We start from the raw sequence: 25,255 nt of genomic DNA, 5'->3' as shown, positions 1-25,255 counted from the left end.
CACATCCGTTAGAGGTTTCCTATGGAGACCAAAGTCTTTTGATTGGCTCATACAAGTCAGCGACGTCACCTGACAGCTCTGTTTGTTTACGGGGTTCCTGAATGCTTTCTCTCCTCTCGCTAATGCTGTCACCTTCACCATGGTGTGAACGGGAGGAAGTAATGGGCCTTCTTAGCTTCAGTATGATGGGAAAATTTTAATCATCTTTTATTGCTACATAATCGTAATTTCGACATACTTTGATGCCATAGTGAGCTTATATTACAGTCCAATGTTTTCACTGAAGACAATGCACCTTCACCATAGTGATATAATCAATGGCTATCATGCTAGTGTAATTCGGCCTACTTGGCTAAAGAACCTGTCAACTGCTGTATGTAGTATGTCAGTTACTTTAACTTTTGTTGAGTCTGTCAAGCCAGATGACGAACTAAACAAATAGTTAAAAAATGTCAACGCTGCTGTGTATACGGAAAGCCCAGTTTCTGTAGACCTCGATAAATGTACAGGGCTAGGTAATTCTTGGTCCTGGAGGTCCTGTGTGTATGCAGGTTTTTATTTTCACCAATTACCCTGGCTAAATTAGCTAATTGGTAGAATGCACCAACAGTCGTTCACTCTTAGATTAGATCACAGTTAAACATTTCATATAGGGACCCAAGAACAGTCTTTGGCTGTTCATTCATGCATCTATTCAAAAATGAACTTAATGCAATTTATCGGTCCTATTTTGGAGGCTGCTAGCCAACGTCCAACTTGACGAGACGGAAGAGTGAATGATTGATCTGTGGATTAAGATACTGCGGTTTGCCGAGTTGGCAGACTGACCGAAGTCCACGTGCAGACCTCACCGTTCAGGGCGCAAGAATGCGCCCCGGCTCCGTCTTCTCTCGGGCAACGTCGAGCGCAGGTGGGGTCCTATGTGGCCCACAATGGTAGGAGTAACAGATGAGAAGATGCAAAGGTGAACATTCGGAGGCCTTGGTGACTCCTCCTCCTCCTCTCCCCCCCCCCCCCCAGGTATCTACATGGAAGTCACTGTAGATCACAGGTCTCAAACTCCAGTCCTGGAGGGTTTTGTGATTTCCTTTCAATAGGCAGCCATTTTAGGCCCTTTGCAAACAAGGTGTGCAGACTCCCTAGCCGACGAATGGCTTGAATTAAGCAATTAAGTTCAGGAACACAAAAAAAAAAAAAACGGCAATACAGTACCATTTACACAAATCGGAAAATAACACGTTGGTCACTGGTTCCGTTCGGCCACAATCCACCACATTTATTTAAAACCATATAAAATTCCTTCCCCTCCAGTTAAGCTTGAGTAAAAACCCACCTGTAATGTTCTCAGTTCAAATGTTTGAATTCACACCAGAGCACAATTAGCACATGGTCAGAGGTGTTACATGCAGCTCAAAATGACTGAACCACAACATTCCTTTTTACATTAAACGGGCAATTAAACCGTGTGTGAAAATATCCTTATTCGAAGATAAAGCCCATGGATTTACGGTGCTATTTATTAATGTCACTACATCTGCAATTACAGATCAGCACTTTTAACTGAATTTATTGTAGGTGATTTCTTTCTTCTCGAATTGCAGGTAATCAAACCAGCTGGTACGAGTATAGTTAATAAAGATGTCAGGTTACCTCCAAACCCCAAATCAAAACGCGACAACCGATCCTTTGACATTTTTATTAATATCACTGTAACATCAGTACAAGGACCACATAGTATTATTTCCGTTTCGCATAGCCTTTCACTCCAACGATCCTGGACGTGAGGAAAATGGATGCCTAACAAGCAGAGCTCAGGTGTAAGGAACACACGGCTACCCAGAGAAAAAGAATCAAAGGCTTCCGCAGAGGAAGTAACCTCCGACATCACCCAAAAGAAAGAAAAAAAAAAGATAAACTAAAGGATAAAAGCTATAGGCTACAAGGAAACCAAGAAAAAAATGTAAGCTCCAGTTTCAATTCAGTGTAGTGCTCAGTTTAGTCATCTTTTTTTGAGTTCGCAAGAGAATACAGCGACAACTAAGAAACAGCATCTAGACAACGTAAAGAGGTCTGCGATTGTTATTTATATTACAAAAAAACAAAAAACAAACACAGGTAGCATTATTTTCTCATCTTGTAACAATCCCCAAAAGCAATTAATGAAAAAAAAGATACTGTCTATGCACTGGAACCAAGACAAACCTTCACAAGCACCACCTGTGATCTTCTGTTGAAAAGTCTGGTCTGAGAAAGGTTAGCCCAGCATCAATACGACAAACACAGATGAGACATCAAACTCTTTCCAGTGTGTGAATGCACACAACTGAGTGTGTGCATGAACATACCCGTCTGTGTGTAAGTGTGTGAGTGTGTCTGTGTGTGTGTGTGTGTGTATGTGTATGTGTGTCTGTGATGATAATGATCCTAAACAAACTACAATATCCTGAATTCTGGGAGCAAACCCAGAAGCCCCCAGCTCATTGTGATGTCACAATCCAGTTTGAACTCAGTCTCCAACGGAACTGGTTTTCCAGAACTTGACAGAAGGACAGGGGTGCACAACCATACAAAGGTATGACTTCACATCTTAACAGACAGACCATGACAAGGGGGACCAGCACTATTGAGGTTCACAAGCGTTAGGTGGAATGTTCTATAAACATCGCTAGGAAAAGGTAGTCAGACCTTCGCAAACCACATTAACTTGCTGAAGCAATCCGAAAATAACCATTAACCCATAGCTTTAATCGGACTCTTTACCCAAACCACCAGCATTCTCCTGAAATGCAGAAGGAACCCATCCATATAAACACTCTCGGCCTACCGCCATATGCAATTCATCTTGAAATCTTTACCAAACATCACCCTTCAAAAAATCACAAGGAAAACAAACAGTGTGGTGTCGACATTAGTCCTTACTCTTGGGAACAGCCCAATTACAAATTACTTGTGGTTTCCTACTTAAAAATAAAAATACTACTCTGAGCAAATCACAAAAAAAAGAAAAAACTATGCAAATTACCAGAACATTATTAAAATTACAAAACAGAGAGCATCTAAAAGGACCTAAATATGGTTTCAGCAAAGGCAAGGGTAAACATTTTACACCAGAAATCCCTTCCACCTTCCACACATCGGTACACAGGACCAAGCCTTTAGCTATACACCAGCGTAGCTTCCTGGTTCTGATTCAGAGTTGATGCCACAGACAATCTGTCCATAGTTCTGACCCCATATCCTCAGAGATCACTGGGAGGTTTTGAAGCGGTTAGCTATAGATTTCTCTCTATGTAGCAAAAGTCAAAAGCTGGGCAGTCAAAAGCAGTTATCTTATTAACAGTAGCAATCATAATAATAGTAATCATAATAATGAAGCAGATCATAATAATCAACGACTTGGGAGACTGACTTGGAAACATGTGCGACTAAAACAAGTATGACCACCACAAGTGATCTTTGAGAAAAGCGACAGCAGATTCTTAGATTCATTACAGCTGAAAGCCTGTTTTAGTCTTATTTACAAACACATTTTTAAAAATGCACCAAAACAAACGGGGCGAACTAGACCAAGTTATTATGGCTGGTTCACTTTGGTGCTTTTTTTTAATTTTCGAATTTATTTCTTATTTTAATCCCACCCACGTGTGGCGTGCCAAACATTCAGTGCATTGCAGAAAACAAACTTTACGAAAAAAAAATGCCTTCAGGACGAACACAGGAAACGACAGAGAGGCCGAATAGCCAATTAGTAGCGGAGAGAACCTTAAGGCATTCCAAACTTCAAAAAAAAAAAAAAAAAAAAAGAAGAAAAAAAATACTTTGCTTGTAATTCGCTGTGAGGACAAACTGGTGACATTTTTCCAAATTTTACCTCCCACAACTGTTCTAATCATCAACAGACCGCCAGGATGAATGCTAATCGTAAATTAGACCCCAGAGCGTGACATTCCTATATTATTTTTCGTTTATAAGTTGCTCCTATAGCCTGAAATGTGTTCCGTACAGACATTTGCTTTTTGAGAAAATGGCTTCCGCCATTTCTCTTGAGCTGCTGAGCGGCCAAATCTGACCTATAAAACCAGAGGCCACGGGTTCAATCTAGCTCTCGCACCACCGTTTCAATTTCGCGGCGCGCTACGCGCGACACTCCCTCGCTGGGCACAGCTCCTGTCCTACTGCTTTGCAAGCTTGCGCGGTTATGCTGAGTATCTGAGTAGCGGTTTTCTTAGTAGCTGGTTCAGTGCGTCGGTGGGCCGAGTTCGAGTCGGAGGGTGTGTCCAGGGTAACGGTGTGGACCGAATTTGGGGAGGGAGTTAAGGAGGGGCGGGGGGTCTAGATAAGGGGCAACGGCGGTGTCGGAGGTGGCGGGGGACAAAGCAGAGGGGGGCTTTATTCCACTTTGCTGCGCTTGGCCGCACCGGGGAGTTTCTCTTGCAGCCTGGTCAAGGAGAAGGAAAGAAAACATGCCATTAGTGGAACGTGCCATTGGTGGAGAAATGGCCTTTAGAAATATGCAGTATAAAACTATTGAGATGCTACACTTACTCTACACGTCCTAGACTTTCTTGACTTATGCTTTGCAAAATCCACCCCGATTAAAGGTGCCTATTTAGTGATTTAATGTACCATCATTTTCTGTCGGCCAAATCTCGACATAGGCCTACATATTAAATGGATACAATACAGGATAACTTACTTGGAAACAATGGTGTTGAACTGGGTACGGACCACATCTATATAATGGTCAATCTGGGTCTGGAAAGGAGAGAAAATTGGTTCGAATGAAACAATAATCACAACTATGTTGTTAACCCACCGTGGTGAGGGTCAGTCTGGCAGAAAGAGTCAGGAACGGCACACCGAACTCGTTCAGGTTTAACATCCACTTCTTACCTTGTTCTTTTCATACACCAAGGGCACGGTGAAGAGGAGGACGTCCGCTAGAGACGAGGAGGGAGAATGTTAGAATAAATTCACAATAATATATTAATGATAATATAATAGTTACAATCACAATTCATTTAGTCATTTAGCAGGCACTCTTATCTAGACAGACTTACGATGTTTTTACAGACGTTTTACCTACTGTCCATACAGTTTGATATACAAAAGCAATGCAGGTAACGTCAAGGGTACAACAGCAGTGCCTCCCCCTCCCCCCACCCTGGGAATCAAACCTGCAACCTCAAGCTCAGATCCCTAACTATTATATTACCCTATTACCACATAAGAATAGCCCAGAAAACAGATCTTCAGCAGTCATAGAGAAATCTTCACTGTCTGAGGTGGACCGCATTTACATGTTTAATGCCATTCCATATAAATTAGCACAGAAATCGTCTGTATCACTGCAGCATGCCGGTATTTTAGTGTTAAGCCTTGTTGTCCATCTGTCCGAGTTTGTCCAGGAAGCCCAACTGACAGAACTTAGCTTCACTACTGGGAGAACTAAGAGCTGCAGTTTTACATTCGGTCCAACTGGGGAGGCGATAAATGTCATTTTAAGATGTAACTTAGAAGTATAATGCCCTCGTATCTGCTAGGACACAAGTGCCGCCCGCTCTGTGCGATCCATCTTTCTCGGGACATATTTTTATCTGCTAAGCCCATGAGATGGATTTCAGCCCCTGACCTTTGACCCCCACCAGGGGGGGGCATGTAAGGACATGAGGTCAGGGCAGGGCTCAAATTTCAGCTCTGCTCTTCCCTCCCCCGGAGGAACGTGCGTCCCGCGCCCTCTTACCCAGAATGAGGATGGTGATGCCGTTGAAGACCGCCCCCACGTAGGTCATCAGCCACATCAGCACTGCCAGCTAAAGAAAGAAAATAAATATATACATGTTTAAAAAAAAAGAAATTTTTTTTTACTGTTCCCATCAGTCTGACTAATTTCTGAGCAGTGCATCATGTAGTGTACCTTATCAAAGCTGTGTTTTGTAGCTGTTCCAATGACCAGGATATGCGCTTTGGTACATCACTTTGGATAAAAGCGTCTGGTAAATGTAACGTAATGTGTTCATTCACCTTGGATCTGAAATGCTTGGCCACGTTGCGTTAGCAGAGGACATTACGATGCACGTGGGAGGATATGTGTAGAAGGGTGCAGGAGAGTGTTAAGATGCAGAGCTGACCTCACACACATTATAAATAGATGGGACAGCAGTGGAGGGGACGCAGAGAAAGAATCATGCATGCGAGTGTCCTGAAGCAACTGACGGGGTGTTCCTTACACTGTGTGTGTGTGTGTGTACCTGTGTCTGTTGTGTGTGTGTGTGTGTGTGTACCTGTGTCTGTTGTGTGTGTGTGTGTGTGTACCTGTGTCTGTTGTGTGTGTGTGTGTGTGTGTACCTGTGTCTGTTGTGTGTGTGTGTGTGTGTACCTGTGTCTGTTGTGTGTGTGTGTGTGTGTGTACCTGTGTCTGTTGTGTGTGTGTGTGTGTGTGTACCTGTGTCTGTTGTGTGTGTGTGTGTGTGTGTGTGTGTACCTGTGTCTGTTGTGTGTGTGTGTGTGTGTGTACCTGTGTCTGTTGTGTGTGTGTGTGTGTGTGTGTGTGTACCTGTGTCTGTTCTGTGTGTGTGTGTGTGTGCATGCACAAATGTGTGTGTGTGTGTGCGCGTGTGCATCTGTACGCGTGCGTTTGTGTGTGCCTGCACGCGTGCGTGTGCTTATTCAGGCAGGTCCGTATGCATGCGCGGTCTGACGGAGCGCGGCGACAGGGGGGGACTGTCGGACAGACGGAGCGCGGCGACAGGGGGGGACTGTCGGACAGACGGACGCGCGGACCTTGAGCGAGTCCACCAGGTCCTCCACCAGGAAGAGGCGGCTCAGGTGCTTGAGGGCCCGGTTGACGTGGGACAGGCAGGAGTCCACGTGCTTGCGGAACGTCTCGGGGGCAATGCTGACGTCCTTGTCCATGAGCTCCCTGCGTGGGAGGAAAACGGACACGCGTGACCGACCCGGAGCCCGGACTGGATAACGAGAACCCGCAATGCTCCAAAACGGGGGTGCACCAGGGGTGCACCCAAACTGTGCCCCCACGGCCAAACTTGGCCCTCCCAGGCTCTTGGCTTGGCCCACGAAAGGGTTGGTAATTACACTGAAGTGTTCTTGCACAGTGCACACCACTTTAAAATGGGATGTGAATGAGGAAAATGCTGAGCAAGCCCTATCAGGCATTACCTATTCATTATTTTTATTTGCTTATTATCTTATCTTTAAGCCTGTCTGCTGCGGCTTAATATTATCTTATTTAATGAGTGATGTACATAAATAAAGCAGAGGCCCAGCAGGGGTACAGTCCCGTCCCGTAGGGGTACAGTCCCGTCCCGCAGGGGTACAGTCCCGCGGCGCTTACTTGAAGGGGTGCCCATCGCCGGACTTCTGCACGGCCTGGACGACGGACTTGTAGACGCGGAAGGCGATGGTGACGCAGAGCAGGGCCAGGAGCAGGTAGGACGCCACGCTGATCACGCTGAACGCCGCCAGGGACAGCAGGAGCAGGAGGGACGTGCCGAAAACCACGCCCGACTTCTTGGGGTCCCGCCAGTACACCAGGTCCCGGACTGATTGAGGGAAAGGGAGGGAGGGGGGGGATGTTAGGGGGGGGGAGGTTCACATAAAGCAAAGACGAGAAGAATTTACATTTACTTAACGCTATCGCAGCAAGATGCCTTATAACATAATAACATATTGCTCTCCTTGCAGGTCAAACTAAATTTAGCAACAGTAGCATGCGACTCCAGTAAAGGGCAACTGCCACCCCCATCTCACAGTGTATTCTGGGTAATGTTTCACACACACACACATTTATATACTGTATGTATGTGTATATTTATATATATATATATTTATATATATACACGCACACACACACACACACCTCCCCCACTGTGCCAGCAGTACAAATATATTTTAGATTCGCTCTGCAGTTACGTAATTCATAATGCCATTATGTAATTCCTGTGATACTACTCGAGTAGGGAAAAAAGTGGGTTAGTATTTAAAACCCCTGCCAACAGCCCTCCCTCAGTTTGTAGCGTCCTTCGAAGGGTTAAGTGTGTGTTTTGGCTGTTTGGGGCCAGGGCTTGGGGGGAGGGGGGGGCATGGCCCCTCTCGGTCTCCCCGACTTCACAGTGGGGGGCTTTAATCCAGCCACAGAACACTGCTGTGTGCATTTAGCCTATTACCCATTTTTTTTGGCTGAGGTGGAAAACTGGGCTAGTGTCCAAAACCCGCCCCCCGATCCACCCCCCCCCCCCCCAAACCCTCTCCGCCCCTCTGCGTGCACACGGGGCTCCCCCCAAACCCCCCTACCCCTCCTGTCTGGGTGGAGCTGCAACATTTAGGATCCATTTTACACATCGTTACTAAACCTGCAAGAGATTCAAAACACTCACATACCTGCAATCCACGCTCAGGAGCCAACAATACTACCTAAACCTTACAAAAGAGCAGCACTAAACTTACAGGAATAGCCTAAACTGAAAAACAAAAATATTATATTTAAACTTTATTAACACAAATGCAGGGCAGTAAACTAAAAGGAATAGCCAAACCTAGAATAAAAATCTAACATATTACATTTAAACTTAATTAATACAAAAGCAGGGCGGTAAAGTAACAGGAGTAGCCTAACCTGTTATGAAAAATCTGATATATTTAACCTGCGTTAACCAGGGAGCAGCATTCAGACGCTGAACTTTTTACAAGGGAGCCTCACCCCAGAATTCCCCAGAGGGGAAAAACATTTAGGCATGTGCTCTACCAGCTGTCCTTCCACTACTTTCCCTTTCAGTTCTCCCAAGTTGACACCAGGCTCCCTAGCAGACAGTTTTAAATCTGCACGTTTACGCTAAGACGGAACAAAGGAAAGGCGGAAACCTTCTTCCTCGCTTCCTTTGCTTTCCAACTCTGATTGGTGCAGCCATGTTAAGGCTGGAACCCGACATATTAGGGCTTTTGGGGGGGGGGGGGGGGGGGGGGGGTGATCACTCACTGCTGATTACGGCGAACACCTCTCTGTTTCTCTGCCAATCTGAGGCAGTTCGCTGCTTGTATGGAGTGGATGTGAAGCACAGCATAGCAGAGGCTCTTACAGCAACAATTATTGAGGTCATTTTTCAAGCTTTATTTTTGTGGTGTTGCTGTTTTTCATGGCTTGTTATGAATGTTATTTTTATGCATACGTTTCTATTATGGGTACACATATTCTATACATGTTCTATCAAGCTACCATATTTAGCTTGCATTTCGTTACACAGACACTAGCTGGTCTGGGAATGCGGTTAGCCGAGTCAGGCAACGTTGCTCCTGTTGAGTTTCAGGACTCGTCCGAGATATCAGAAGCATTATAAATGGCTCAGGTAAAAAAAAAGAAAAAAAAGAAAGGCATTCGCTAAACATACAGAGGCAACATTTAAAAGATGTGGGGCGGCACTACTTTGAATGTGTGGCTGAATGACAGATTATTTCCAGAACATTCACACCTTTGTTACCAAATGCTGGCTATCGCTGTATCAACATTCCTTTCAATCCTTACACATATGTCTCCCCAGCTGTTGCTATAAATGCTCAAAACAAACTAAAAAAAAAAAAGAAGATTCCTCTGTCCCCTTTAAAAGGGAAAAGCGAGAATGCTTCGATCAATAAAAAGGTTGGCGAGGGCGCAAATTGAAAGTGGGCGTTGTCAGCATGTTAAACTGGAATGGCTGGAAACAACATTAATGCCCCACAGGCATGGCAGATGTATAATACGGAGGGAAAAAAAAAAAAGAGATAGAGAGCTACCGATCATAGCCCAGCCGTACCACGGCAACAGGAGGCCTAGCGATTCTAATCGCCGGGGAGAGAGCGCCCCATTGTTCCCGGCTCTTGAATTCAGACGCTGGACGGCGAGCGCTGGAGTGGATACGAGGGGTTTCCATGCCTGACACAGCAGGGGTCTGAGCCAATCCCAGCATGCTTTGCTGGTACCCACAGGAGGGCAGCCTGAGAGCTCCTTTTCTTTATGCTCCCCCCCCCCCTCTCACTCTCCCCCTCCTTCCATCCCTTCCATCCCTCCCACCCTCCCTCGCTCTCGCCCTCCCTACCTCCCACCCTCTCTCTGTTCCAGCAGTGGGTCCCAGTGGTAGCCGAGCTGCAGTGCCCTGCTTTTATCCATAGCAGTGCTCAGCTCTTAAAGGCACAGGGCCCATTTTGCTTATTAAGCACGCAGCCTTAACTGCAGATACGCCTCTGCGAACTGCAGTGATCACAGCACGCCCAAAACTGCAGCTGCATTTGTGGGAATGTGCCACACACACACACACACACACACCCTCCCTCACACACACACAGACACACACATACACACGAACATATGCCCACACACATGCCCACACAGGAACATGCACACACACACATATATCAAGTCACTTATTCTTATGGCCAGAGGATTGATCCACATGATTTAAAAATGTTATCACCTTCTCTGCATTTTCTTTTTCTCCCTTTTGACACCCAACACCATTACACAAGGTTGGCCATCAGGTTAATGCACATTAACACAGCCCGGGAGGCAGGCTCAGTCCAGGGCAAATAGCCTACTAAAATGATTTAGCAAGAAATGGGGGAAGGGTATGATCTGCAGAGCAGCAGATCAACACTAATCTTTGGAGTTAAACACAAAAATGACAAATGCAACAACACCTCTCAGTACAACGCCTTCCCCCTAATAACCTGCACTCCCTCCAAATCAAAATACAGTTTATAAAGATAAAAAGGCCAAAAGATCACTGTGGTGGGTGGAGTCTTTCTGAGGGAAGAGGGCAGGTACAGAAATGCAATTTAAAAATAAAAAACCCAACTGTACCAGGGCAGACTCCTTCAAAAGTAAACTGTACCCTCCCGGAGCGTTCGCTGTGCAGCGGCCTGTACCAGCGCAAGCAGCGGACCGCCACCGTCAATTCAGCAGCTAATGCCGCAGCACAAATTAAGTGCCAGCGGCCTGCGAAACGTGAGACGTCATGGCTGAGAGGACACCAGGGAACACAGCTAAAAGTGCACCCCTCACTGGCTTATACCAAAACTGACAGAAGGTTGAAAGTTCAAACTCCCAGGGGGGAAACCCCCCCCCCCTCCCCCCTAAAAATCACTCAGCTGTGTACGAGGCGTACTGTACAACTGTACAGCGTGTCCCGTTAACTCGCCGTTGCCCCCAGCGACGGCCTCCCATTTGGCAGCCCACCCGACGTAGTGTTCGAAAGCACGTGTGTTCCAGGGACGCTCGCACGTCAGCACACCAGTGTGTGTGTGATGCATCTGCATTTCATGTCTAGACTATGAGAGCAAGGGTAGAGGCACATATTTGGGGGGGTGGAGTTCATGTTTTTTAAGGGATTGAACCATGGCTGAGCAGCTACTGTCGAAAAAAAAAAAAAAGGCTCAGAATTCTGTAACAAAAAAAAAAAAAAAAACAATGTCCAAACAGGCTGTGGTCTCATGTGTTTATGAAATACATCACAGTACCAACAAACAGAACAGCGTAGAAAGGTGAAGGACAGTACAGTCAATCTGAAACCCATACGAACGTGTAGCAGGGCCAGCCCCGCCTGCACACAGATCAAATGAAATATTTCCGAACGAAACTCGTGTAAGTCCAGCAAATGTGCGTACTTTTTTGCTTTAAGTCAGACAGGTAGAAAGCGGAGAGGGTAATGGGAAGGGAGCTCAGCTCTGAAGGCGCCATGGGAACGGATCGAACCCCGGCCAGCACGGGGGGGGAGTCACGTATGGCTCAAGAATCGGACCCCCTACAGACTGCACCACCACGACCTGCCAGCAAACCCGATAAACTTAGAACCGCGGGCCCCTCTGAGACACGCTAGGGTAGAGCTGTGACATCAACAAACCACTGGATACAGAAGGTCTAAAGGCCTTAAAAAGCCAGTGCAAAGTTCCTTTAATCTATACGGCCACTTCCGCTTCGCCGACTGCGACATACCACACCACTCCATACGCAAGGCAAAGAGCCACAGAGATCCAATTATCCTGCATCACTTCCTCCATCTCGGACACCAACCACCGCTCTTACGATACACATTTAATGAGGCCGCTCTGGGGATGGGCTGGAGGTTGGGGGTAGGTGAAGGAATTGATGCAGGAATGCAAGAATCAATGTATATCTGTTTGCAGTGAACTCGTTTGCCTGTTGATGCCGGGCATTATGGAAAAAATTGCATCAAAGCAGAAACATAACACTGGGGATTGACCGGGACGCGCCCGACTTCCAGTTCTAGGTAAGAAGACACCGTGGAGCCATATCCCCCCCCCCCCCCCCCCACCACCCCACCCCTTTGCTTCCCCCTCCTTGCCTGGCAGTGGCTACTGCCAAGCTTCAAAAGGACGCAGGGGCTGGGAAGGTCAAATGGCGCAGACATCGACACTGAATACGGCCGAATCCGTAGGAATCCGGGCCTCTACTCGGTTACTGCGACTCCTTCGCCGCTCTAGCACAAGACATTAAACTAACACAACAAAAAAAAAAAAAAAAAAAGCACTTTCTTAAATTGCACTGCAGATAGACTGAACCCAGCGCCTTAATAGGACATCAAAGCTTCATAATACTAGAATTCCAAAGTTGCAACATTTTTTATGCAACAGTGAAAAGGCAATGTACAGCCGAAGACGGGGGGGCTGTGACAACAGCACTTGAATTTCATGCATGCGTTCAGCAGTTTGAATTCCCTCACAGGGACCCCCCCTCCCCCTCCAATGTCACCGTGCCCTTTCCGTTATGTAAGAAAATGGTGACTTCATTAACCGACACAATTACCATAGGAGTCTGGTCCAGGTCCTGAAAGTTTTTAAAATGCCCGTGCAGCAATTATGCCTGCGGCTGGCTCCACAAATTGAATTTGGCCCTATTTCCAATGCAAAAATGCACAGTCATGCCATACTGCAAATTTAGCAAGTTGCTCCATGCCAGACCGTCCAAGCCCATTTAAATTTGCATTGTTTCATGTGTTTGTGGGTACGTGTTTCTCCAAATTTCATGTACATAAAATTCTTGTTGCTCGATTTGCTTGTTTCGTTTGCTGTAACTTTTCTCCTCCAACTTTCCTGCGCAACACTAGCTATAAAGCCATCCAAATCAACAGACCCACACACATGCCGTTACAATAAACCCTGCCACATCAGGACCACGAAAAGAATTACACAGAAAGAAAGAAGTTCTGATGAAGGATCAGGGCGAGTAGTTTTGCGTGCTTGTGTGAGAGGTTAGTAGGGCGAAACCCCAGAAGGAAGACGTTACCTGACAAGTGGGTTAGTACTGCAGCCAAGACATGCTCTGCAAGATGGTAAGCCTCTGCCACCCACATGTCCACTTCCTCCGCCATTTTGGACGCAGACATTTCGCATGGAGGTTCACAAGGGGGAGAAGGGGGCAGTGGAGTAGGGCCGACAGGGGTTTGTGTTTTAGAGGCAAACTGAGGAAGCACCTTGTCTTGCTCTTCCTCCTCTTGGCTGTCACCTAGTTCTTTCAGGGCACGAATGGTGAGGTGCTCCTGCTCTACATCAAAAGCGATAGCTGGCGGCGACTTGGAATATGGGACACCCATCTTGGGGGACTTATGTTCATCTCCAAGGTGGTGGCTGAGCTCCTCTGGCTCTTCCTCCCCCTGTCTTGACTTGAGGCACTCCCTCATGAACTCCACAAAGCTGTCAGTAGCGGCTGTCACAGAACACTCCGGCTCTATGCTCTCGGGGTCGCTCGTCGTCTCTGGTGAGTTCTCATCAGCTTTAGTTTCCACAACCCTGGCCATCATGCCAGACTCTGTATGAGGTGAGACATCAGTAACACTCTTGCTTGCCGACTCGTTATGGAGGGATTTAACCTCTGAAGTTATTTCATCTGAGGCATCCATGTTCGACTCCAGCACCTTCTGGGTGACATCTTGGGGTTCACTCCAGAGGCAAGAAAATGGATCTTGGTTGAAGTCTCGTGGGGACGGCTGTCCTCCAACAGGTTTGGGATGAGGTTCTTCAGAATCTTTGGCGCCAACATCTCCAAGATCAGTTAAGGTCATTGCAGTGGCATTCTCAGAGGAGACATTCATTTGTGGAACCATTGGCTCAATGTGGCTCTGGGGTTGAGAATCAGATGAGCCAATTTTGGTTTCAGTATCCAAGTTATAATGTTTGTCCACTGATTTACCCTCTTGCATTGCTGCAGGGGTCTCTGTAACAGATTTCTCTGCAGTTAGTTGAACATATTCATTAGCCTCAGAACTGCCTAGTGCTCTGCTTGGCTCTACCAGTGGAGAGGAAAACTGTAAAACATCCTCCTTTATGGAATCATTAATGGGTTTCTCAGTTAATGAGGTGGGTAAGTCAGATGAAGCATGCTGTGCAGCTTCATCATTGGAACAAGAATCAAGGAAGCCAGGCTGGGTTTCAAAATGGTCGACTGGATCAGTCAATCGCTCCGCAATTTTTTCATCCGCAGTTTCTGCTGCTTGAATGGAAGACTTTGCTGGCGGCTCATTCTGTATTTGCATTTTCTCCGAGGTTAGAGGTTCCCCCTGCAGGGCATCCAATTCTGGCTCTTTTGACGCAGGAGAATCCTGTGCGGTATCCTCTGAACGTGCAGCCGGAACAGCAGAGGGAGGCCTGCTAACATGAGACTCCTCTTTGGCAGACTGGTGTTGAGGTGAGGTCTTGGCATCAGTATGGGTCATAGATGCTGGAGGACTATCCTCTTGGGATGTGGCATCAAAGGTGCAGATATCAGAGGGTCCAAGAGCAACCTCTGAAACAGGTGCCGTGTGATCACGTGCTGCCGACTCGGGCACTTCTGGTTTTTGGTCAGTGTGTTGAGGTCCCTCTTTAACGGGGTCGTCGACAACCGGATAGCCTTCGTCCTCCTCTACCTGCTCCACCTCATCATCACTGCACACTTGTTCCTCCGTCTCAATCACATTAATTATGGGCACCAGTATTGTCTGCTTCTCTGGCTGGGCTGGCAAGGAATGCTCTGCCTTAGTCAGTTGCGTTTCTTTCCCATCAGTTGGCGGGGAAGGGGCTGCGGAGGCAACCTCTGTAGAGGTTGCACTTGATGCAAGCGCAGAAACAGGGGCAGTGTCCTCAGTCACCGTATCCTCTGATTCCCCTGAGCTGTCAACATCAAGGATTTCCGCAGGCTCAAAGCCATCACCTAATGGGGTGTACTTGACCTCTGTAGCTGTTAGTTGAGAGGTTGGAGGAGAAGGGGGAGGGGGGGAATCAAATCCAGCAGGGGGGGCAGGAGGCTCCTGTTCCTGGACAATGGCATGGCTGGGAGGCCCTTGGAGCTCTTCAGCTATTTTCTCTGGTTTTTCCCAGACATAAGCAGTGGGCAAAAAGCGGAGGTCAAATTCAGAATCATCTTCTACACTCGACTGCTTCCCCGGCACAATAAATGGACCTGTAGGCTTGGATGCTCCAGTTGGAGAGTCCATGAATGCATCAGGCACACCTACTTCTATCACTCCTGCAGAGGCTACAGCTTCTCCTGATCGGGGAGAAACAGATGGGAAATCGGACGCTTCTTTGCCAACTTTTGGATCAGGGATTCCGGATCCAAAGTCAGGTGCCGGAGGAAGGTGAGCTCGCATCCAGTCCATGGTGTCTTCAAATTCACCCCCCTGCTTTGTGTCCCCAAGGACCTCAAAGGGAGATTCAGGGGAGTCCTGTCCTGGGGTGGCTTCCTTCATCTGAGTGGCGGTGGAAAACTCTACCTTTACATCCGTTTGAGTTTTCTCATAGTGGCGCTCCTTGAAGAGGAGGAAACCTCCATCGTTCCAGGTGTCTCCATCGCTCTGCTTTGCCGCCAGGGCTTCGAGAGCTTTGATTCGCTCAGAGACAGGGGAAGTCACGACAGGGGAGTCCTGGTCTAGGGTAGCAGGGTTCGAAGAGGTGCCTCCGGGGAAGCCCTGTGGCACCACATTGGAACGTCCAACGGAGCTGGATGCAAACCCGTGGACTTCCACTTTCTTGCTCTGATCCTTGACATAATGATCTGCCGCAGTGCTCGCTGGCGCTGAGGCTTGAGGGGGAAAACAAAGAGATGTGGCCACGCCTTCTGAAGGCATCACACTTTGGTCTTCATCCGTTAAGCATTAAGGGAGAGAGAAGGGGGGGGGGGGGGTGTTGTTGGGGGGGTAAAGTCATCGCAAACTTCCATGCACATAAGCTAAACCAAGTGGTCCTCACTTTCAGCTCTGGGTGGTGGATACAAGGAAGGTATTTTAGTTTAAAACTAAGGAATACCAGTGCAGGATACTGAGCACCCGGCACATTTTGGGAGGACGTTTAAACCAAATTGAGCAGAAAGAAAGTCTAAAACCAAGGGACAGCTTCAGAGCCAGAAGAAGGACCACCACCTGAACACAGAAGAGCTATTACTGTATCATCCAGCAGTTCAGCAGCAACAGCTCCGCCATGCCCTCAGCGCCCTCATCCATTTCCCCGCAGCGCAAGCAGTCATGCATGGAATGGTGGGCAGCAGCAGCTTCGCAGCAATGGATGCGTGCGCATCGCCGCATTCTGAATCTACAGGGTTGCCGTTGAGGGAGGCCCTCAATGCAGCAACGCCCGAAGTGATCGATGCAGTTTCGAATGCAGCGACAACCAATGAAAAGATATAAAACATCTGTGTGGGGAAAACACGATTCTCATAAACGTATGTGCGCCTGCCGTATATTCGCTACCGATTTTCAGGGTGAATACAGGGTGTTCTTGCAATTCGGAGAGGGAGCATCGCAGATCTGGTCACGAAAGCGTCTTTGATTTAAGTCTTTGCTTGTGGTGTATGACTCAGTGGAACTCACCTCTGAATCCCTAACTTGCTATTCTGGTAATATACAAAGAGAGGCCGATCCCGCTGTTGCATAATAGATCTGACCTCCCACATACGTGTTTATACAGTTGGACTGTGAAGAAGAGTTTGCTTTTTAGCCGTCACATACGAACTATGGTGCAATATGCGGTGTGAGATATCAAAATAACTGGCACTAAAAAGCCCATTTTCATGTGCTTCATAGCTGGCACAAGATTACACCAACCACTAAGCACCAATATAAAGAAATAGACAAAAACCACATTTCATTGCACAGAGAAGAAAAAGCACATGTGGATTCAGTGTTCACTGTCTAAGTTTTACAAAAAGTCAAGTCAAAGGACCGCCCAAAGAGAAGCAACAGAATTAGACCAAAGTGTGACACAAGGAGTCATGAAATAAAAACCAACTGAAGAAATCTCAATTTGGAAGTGATCCCAAGTTGTGTTTTGGTTTACTTGACATTATCATAAAAAAAATCCACTTCAGATTCTCTCAAAAATCATCCATGTGAAAATGGAAAATTCCGTTGGTTCTGAAGATTAACTCAGGCAAACAGTAGGAGGACTGAGGACTATCACAATTCGAAGAACTATGGGATGACCTGGCCAAACCCACCAATCCCAGTGAATCACAAAAATAATTCGCAAAGATTAACCACCCTCACCAACGGAGGCTGGAGCCAAGTCAGACTGGAAACTCCACCTTTTTGAGTACAAACCTTTTCCACTGTTGCCAACATAAGTAGTTTAACTAACACTGTGCAGTTTGTGCAGAGAACTGAATGAGACCGACAAACTCAGTGAGAGTTGCTTTAAAAGACACTTAGAGTGATTATTCTCCAATCTCCTCAATAAACACTGAGAAAAAAAACCACGTAATATATCCTAAATATTAAGGAACAAATATTTTATATGCCTACTTATTTTATCAGAGTAAAAAGCTATAAATATAGCTCAACATCTGGAATGAATACTCAGTTTTGCTTAACTGCACTGCAAAAAAGCAGCAATCATATAATAATAATAATATTATTATTATTATTAATAATAATCCTGTTGAGTGTGGTAATGTGAACAGCAATTTTACAGTGTAGAGGTCAAAGGTCACAGGCAGTAGGCCCCCTACATTCCCCTCACAATGAGAGAAAACAGGCCCAGCACCCGTACAGCTCTATCAGGGGTACTGGCTTCTGACTGAAGGCTGGATGTATGCACTGTAGCCAACACAAGAATAAATAAATAAAAACGTATCAAAAAAAAAGAGAAACTGACAATTAAAAAATGACGAATGGAAAAAGTCCTAAAAGATAAATAAGTACTTGAGCTCTTATTGCTAATTTCAGCAGCCGGCGGAGGTGACATGCAGTAAGCCAGGTATGAACTACAAGCAGCAGGAGAGTGGAGCACGTACAGGCCTGCCTGTAGACCCCCCAGCAGGCCGTAAAATGGACAGTAAACGATGCCTCTGGGGGGTGGGGGGTGGGTACAGCACCCACAGGGAATTGGAACTGTATTAGGTATTAGGAGAAGGGGGCGGGGGGGGGGGGGTTGGGGTGTGCGATCCAATTTAAGGACAGGGTTCCTAGGGGGACACTACTCAGATCCATTTTAAAAAGGTGTCACTCCTGTGAACTTGAACTTTGCAGCCATCTTAAAATAGGGTGACAATCCCAGGAGTATCCTGGACCCTTTATGACCTAAATTATACGCTGGTTGGTGGGGTGGGGAGGATGGGGGCCTTAATTATCTGAAAAGGTTGCAAACTCGAAGGCATTTCCAATTGGTTTTTCAATTAGAGCTTCAACTGCACTCCAAATGGAGGAAATTCTGTCACGAGCCCAACCGTGGCACACAGGTGATTGGACGATAGGGAAGAGGAAGTGAGCTAGAAAAGGGACTGTGGTTCATCTTCTGCACCAATTGAGCTCCAAGTCTTGTGTACAGTGGAGAGGGGGAGAGAGGCACCAGAGAGAGGGATGGAACAAAAGAACAGCAGCAGCCCAGCCAGAGAGAAAGAGGAGGGGAAGGGAGAGCAGGGGAAAGATAAGGATAGAGGGATAGAAGAAGAGACAGAGAGCGCAGGAGAGAGCAGGCGAGCAGAATAGGAGAGAGAACCATACACTTGCCTTGAGGAGACTGAATGAGAGATACAGGCGAAGAGGAAAGAAAGGAATCTGAAAAAATAAAAAGGACAGAAGAATAAGAATCCTAGAGCAGTAAGACCACACCCACCCTCACCGCTGACTCCACCCACCCCACCCCTCTCCACAAGAGTACAGCCCTTCCCAACCTTAAAGTCATTACAGCATTACGGAGATGCCTAATGGGACCAAGTCTCCTTTCATCAACCATATCAAATCTGCCACATCCAACAGACTTCTTCTTAGACAGTTCTTACCCATTTTCTCACACGTAACTCCTCTTGTTTTTTTCCACGCTGTCAAAGAAACATTATAACAAATGCACTGTAGTTCTCCAATCCCGGTTAATACTGTACTGCAGGAACAACCAAATAACTTCAGTTTCCCCATATATAAAGACACAAAGCAAATAAAGGTGGCAAATAATCTCCCAAGGTGAAAAATAGCAATAAAAGTCGACACAAAGAAGATGACTACGGGTCGGACAGTTGATCTTTCTTTGGCTGATCAATATCTCGAAGCAGAAATCGCAATTCGAAGACTTTATTTCCATTTTCCATGCGTCACCTCTGTCCGGAACCTGGATGGTTTATCTGGATGTCTTTTCAAATAAACTCCCACACTCAGTAATGAAGGCTTAAAAATGCTGAAAATCTGGGTGGTGGCTCTTTACTCTCAACAGTTTGGCAATGAGCAACTTTACACATGCGTATTGGAAATATTTTCTCATGGTTTAGTCTCTCTTACACTACACAGTCATTTAAATTACTCACACTGAACGTTACATAACCAAGCCAACTCAAATCTGCACTGCCACTGAATACCAAGTGAGCTTTAGGGGGGAAAAAGTCAGTCCTTCTAGTGTACTGCCTGCAACATAACTGAGCACCAAAGCTTTTTTGCCGTTATATCTTAAATATAATTTCTTCACTGGGTCACGGCTTGTGCGAAATCTGTTCGCATCAGAAACTGGATTCCTGGGCGATGACAAGGCCTTGGGTTCGAGAGAACGTTGGAGCGGTGCGAGACTCGAGTGCCCAAACTCCCCTGGGGAGACGGGCCGGTCCGGTTGTCGCAAAAAAAACAAAAAACAAAAAACAAAAAAACCCATCAATAGACGAGCACTCCCAAGATATACCGCATTCCTGCAGGCCAGGCTCACAGCTCATTCGCCCGCTTCTCACGGGAGTGCCGGCTACACACCCCGTTTCCATGCCAACGAATCGACACACTAGCGGCGACAGAAGCAGACAATCGAAAAAAAAAAAAAACTCACGTCCGATTCAACGTAAAAAAAAAAAATCTGCTCAGGGAGGTTGGCGATACAGTTCACGCCCTCATTTCTGCAAAGCAAAAAAAAAAAAAAAAAAAAAAAAAAAAAAAAAAAAATATTCCCATGCCCTAAACTGGAAAATTCAAATCAAATTCAGAATGCAAATGATAGGAGAAATGATACGGCACTTGCCAGGAACTCAGTAATACAATGTGGGTTATCACCATTTTTATTTTTTCCTCCCCTCTTTCATCACAAACATATGCTACCATACCACTGAGGTATAGGATCTGTGCTAAATTATTCAGAGCTGTGGGTCCATCTCAGGAAATGAGGTGCTGGAAGATGGGAGAGGGGGGAAGGGGGGGAGGAGGTCACACATCCAGCAATAGATGGTGAGAGAGGCACACAGAATCACACGTCCCAGTACAGCATAGCCCCTCCCCATGGTCCATCCACACAAATACCCCTTGGGAGCCACCCAGGTCACAGCAGCCGTTCCTGGGGGTGTAGAGATATGACACTCAAGCCTGTGGGTGGGGGTGAGGGGGGGGGTGGGGAGAGAAGGAGGGGGGGGGGGGGTTGTGCTGTCTCAGCCTGCTCTTAGATGACCCCAAATGCCTGGCAAGAAAGAACCTCCATAAGGCACACCACTACATCATCTCCAAGGCACTCCACAGCACGACTGCACACCACACACTTTCCAGATGGTTCTCCAACGAGAGCCACTTGCATTACATTGCAGTATTCGCTTGCATACCTGATGCCCAAAACCAGGGCGAGCTACATAGCTCAGATATTGTACATAATATTCATGCGCACAGACAGATTTGCATCGCAGCAATCTGGGGTTAAGCAAAGTCACAAGGCTACAGCAGTCACACTCCACCCGGGGAGCTGAACCCACAGTGCTCCGGTCACGAGGGTGGTTTCCTTAACAACAATGTCACACAGGAAAGGAATCCCACCTGCTACAGATGCAGTTGATTGAAATTTAAATTCCGTTCATTACATCTTACAAGGTCACTGCTCAGACACAAGAGCCGCACAACACAACGCTTCTCCAACTGCCACCTGTTTCAGGGGGTTTAAGTGCAGTCCGCACACGTACATCTCCATTCCTTGTGATGTTTCTGACCTTCTTGGGTATAATGCCCAAACTGACAACAGGTGCACCGGCAGATCAAATGTCTATAGGCTATGAAAGGAGAGAATGTGCAATGTAATGGAGATAGAGAGACAGAGAGAGAGAGAGAGCGATATAAGAAGACAGAAGCAGAGAGAGATCAAAAGAAAGAGACAATATTACAGTCTAGTCTGAACAGCAATCCAGTATACTGGTAGCAATAAGAGTACTAGTAGTAATACATAACATAACATCGCATAACATAATCATGAGAACAGCCCATTCAGCCCAACAATGCTTCCCATACACACAACAAAGCATTCAATCCACGGTCATGAATAACACAACGCAGTATATCTGAATTCCTTTCCCAGTCAGATATAATAGGATAACCTTAAAAAGAAGGAACTACTGAAATAGGCAGGGGAAAGCCGGTGGGAGTACAAAAATACACGGCGTGTTCCGGCAAAAACGGACGTATTTGGGTCCCAGACCTTGGCTGCCCCCACAAGGACTTCAGCACCGCAACGGCAACGATCGGTAACGATGGACCACGTTGCTACGAATCAGGGGAGCTAACGGATGCGTTAGCGGTAGCTCCATCCTCTCTTTATTGCTAAAGGGTGTCCCTCTGAGACACCCATTGTCTCAGGAGCTGCGAGAAGGGACGTATATTGGAGGAAAAAAATCAGAGCTTTCAAAGAACTCGGAACCAACCCGAAGAGGCCGGCAATCTGCGCTGAAAGAAAGTAGGCCACGAGCTATAGCTCGCGCTTCAATTTCCCCTCGCGGAGAAGTATGCCAGCTCCTCAGTGACCAGTATATCCCTCCCACTCAACCCACGCGCACAACCGTGTTGTTTTAGGCCCAGCCGTTCAGGAGTAGCCAGCTCGAGAGCCGAGGAGGGCCGCGTTATCTGGAACCAAGCCAAGGGGCTCCAGTGATGTTGCCGTCGACGACCGTCAAACGCTCATCGCATACAAACGCGTGAAATAAAAGCTTTTTAGATTCAATCAACAGCAGCAGCAGCAGCAACAACAACAAAAAAATGCACCCTGGATTCAAGAGTTTGCAGGATCCCAGAGCTAGAAGAATTGTTTACTAATGCTACCATGGAGGCCGAATACATATTGTGCCCACCCATGCTCTAGCTGCGCAGTTATGAATCAATGCATTACTGTAATTGTAGTCCTTATCGCAGTGGCCACCATGAATAATATTCAACTGCAGGACGCTCATAAGCCAATATGTTAATGATATTACAAGGAAGAGCATGCAAGCCCAGGGCAGCACATCGATGACTAACCTCGCTAACACTACACATTTGCCCTTGACGCCCTTTCCCAGACAGAATTAACCAGAAGTACCTCCCAAACAGCAAGTGTGTAAATATTTTCAAGAATTAACTTAAGTTATTTATAACGGCGCTGTTACATTTAATGGAAAACACTACTCCGTAAGTCTGCGGTCCTGCTCTGCAATATGCATAGTCACCATACAGTTCAGCTTTGTGCGCTAAACATTTCGGCAATCTGAATAGGACATGCTGGCATTGTGCGCTTGAAGGAGCAAAAAAGATTGGTTATTGGAGCCTGCATGCACCAGCACGTCTGCTACGAGCGTACGAAACTAGACAGAGCACGCACTCATATTTTAAATAAAATATGCCTTTGGTAACGGATAGAATCTGTCCATTCGAATCCTTCTCGCTTGCAGTCTTGCATTTAACCCAGTGCAACACTGAAGTGGCTTGCAAACAATTGGTTTATGAACAAGCAGCCGGGAGTTGACTACAAAAGGGAAGCCGACAACAATAGCTAATTGACCAAATGCATATCGGTTCAGGAAATTTATACTTTATCTTCCCAGTTTATATTAGCCTTAAACCTCGAAATGCACTGCAGTCATCACTGCCTGCGAAATAATAAAATAATTGCAGGATAAACGAGTAATATGCCACATACAGTGAACATACCAGTTGTAATTCTTGGTTAGAACAAAGAAACGGCCTTGTGGTCTGGCTACATATTTATTTTCTATGAAATGTATCCCTCGAGATAGCCCATAAATGTTGTTTTGGCGACAATATATAGGCCACTGCCGCGCCTTTAAGAGCGCCTTCAATCGCTGTTGCCCAGTAACGATACATCTGCAGTGCAGATCGCCGTCGCCGCAACATGTAGCCATTTCAACAACGGCCACTGGGAGAAAAACGTCACCATTGTTTTTCTTCACAGTTTAAATTCGCGCAACAGGATAAATAGCAACACATATAATACAAGAAACCCACGTCTTGTCAAGGAAATTCAAAATTGAAATTAAGCTTTCACATTTATAAGTCAACGTTTATTTCTCCACTGCCAAATGCCAAAGTCAATGTGGCAGGTACAAGATTCACTTTACTCGGACATTGACCATCTAGTTTTTACGGGAGGCGTAATACGGTTTGGTTACTTTCAGGCAGAAAGCAAGAGACTGCAACAGTAATAGGCTACGAAGTGCGAAAGATCCGTAAACGACATTCGCAAACACTTCACGTTTATGACCTAACACGAAACACACGAAGAAAACAAACGTTCTACCCAATTGGAATGCAAACTGTCCACTCAAAAAAAGTAGTTATAGGCCCGATATAGCCTTATGCAGTAAAATAAAACAAATGAACCCGACATACAGGCAGACATGTTACAACAACACACAGCTAGTTGAAATGCAGACAGGATCTTTAGAATTGTATTAATCGAAGAAACTGCACATAGGTGGATAAAGCCTAAATTATGCACATCCAGTGTCAATATTCACATGCAATATCACAATGTCATAGAGTCGCTCTTACCGGAGAACTTAGAGTCTTTGGACGAGGAAGATGAGTTCTTTCCATCGACAAGTCCCTCAGACGAGGAGATCTGTGCAGACTGGGTCATTGGATCTGCCATTTTTGTACGGTTTAAATTATGCGCTGTTGCTGCGGCAAGAACAACAAGAACCTAATTTGTGAATTTTATTTTATATCTGAATCGCTAATCTCCTTCGTAACGCTTCCTTCCTCGTATTCCCCCTCCTCGGGTGAGACGCAATGCCAACTGGTGCACTGCCTGCGAAACCTACACACACATTCGCACAAGCCCTGCTCTGATGCGTTAGCTTGCGTTTTGAACCTGCTAGAGAGTGGAACAAGGCGGGCCCAGTCCAGAAGAGAGCGAGAGAGAGAGAGAGCCCAACGATATCAGGGTGAAAGGTTGACGTTTAGCTCTTTTAAAGGGCCACGCCACATTTTAAGCGAATTGTGACGGCTTCATGCAATCGAGTGGCCCACAGGCTTCCGAGGACAGCATATATAGAGAGAAAAATTACTCAATTAATTTGTCTGCATTTTTGCTATTGAATGAGAGCTTATAGCTTGGAATAATAATGCAATGTGGGATAATAGTATAATATAATATGGAATAATTGTTATAAATGACGCAGGCAACTCCTTTATTTCAAGGGCTGAAACAGCAAGAAAGAGGAAAAAATGTCCACACTTCAGTCCAGACCAAATTTAGCCTTCGCCAACTGACATTGTCTGGGGCATCGAGTTGCGTAAAACCTGGCATATTTTTCCAGCCAGTTTTACATAAAAGCCACAGACAAGTTATCTTCCACAGATTCGCCACAACAATTTTTTATTTTATTTTATTTCATTTTTCGGCTCAAACGTCGTGTTATAGGCTATCCTACCACTTTCTGTACTTCTACAGTTTCTGCTTTGTAACATATTCATGTCACAGATGTAAATGTTATGATAAGAAGAATAGTATCTCACAGGCCTATTAATTGATGGAGTTTCTCCACATATAGCCTCTAATATAGTCGATC

General features: G+C 46.2%; 1 protein-coding gene across 4 annotated transcripts; it reads right to left on the bottom strand.

Moving 5' to 3' along the window:
• Positions 1-1,682: 1,682 nt before the first annotated feature.
• On the bottom strand, positions 1,683-24,612 carry rtn3 (reticulon 3). 4 transcript variants are annotated; one of them, XM_035409640.1, is made up of 9 exons: positions 24,234-24,612; positions 18,984-19,031; positions 13,292-16,120; positions 7,355-7,562; positions 6,784-6,922; positions 5,744-5,813; positions 4,894-4,940; positions 4,697-4,755; positions 1,683-4,438 (listed from the first exon to the last, which is right to left on the bottom strand). In XM_035409640.1, exons 1-9 carry the CDS (start codon positions 24,331-24,333, stop codon positions 4,390-4,392), a joined length of 3,549 nt encoding a protein of 1,182 aa, XP_035265531.1. In that variant the 5' UTR covers positions 24,334-24,612; the 3' UTR covers positions 1,683-4,389. The 4 variants fall into 4 exon arrangements, with proteins under 4 accessions (XP_035265531.1, XP_035265532.1, XP_035265534.1 ...); XM_035409641.1 differs by having other exon boundaries at positions 13,292-16,063; XM_035409643.1 differs by lacking the exon at positions 13,292-16,120 and having other exon boundaries at positions 24,234-24,594.
• Between the last annotated feature and the right edge of the window lie 643 nt (positions 24,613-25,255).

Source organism: Anguilla anguilla, chromosome 3, assembly GCF_013347855.1.
Source record: "Anguilla anguilla isolate fAngAng1 chromosome 3, fAngAng1.pri, whole genome shotgun sequence".
NCBI classification, from domain to species: Eukaryota; Metazoa; Chordata; class Actinopteri; order Anguilliformes; family Anguillidae; genus Anguilla; species Anguilla anguilla.
Note: the sequence above shows the minus strand (reverse complement) of the source record. Positions and strands in the feature narration are given on the sequence as shown.

Bases quoted from the DNA above. Each gene is read 5' to 3' on its own strand.
- rtn3 (XM_035409640.1), bottom strand. From the start codon at position 24,333: ATGGCAGATCCAATGACCCAGTCTGCACAGATCTCCTCGTCTGAGGGA. The intron at 6,923-7,354 runs GTAAGCGCCGCG...CCTCCCACGCAG, and splicing joins GGCGATGGGCACCCCTTCAA to GGAGCTCATGGACAAGGACG. The intron at 4,439-4,696 runs GTAAGTTATCCT...CTCCTTGACCAG, and splicing joins TTCAACACCATTGTTTCCAA to GCTGCAAGAGAAACTCCCCG.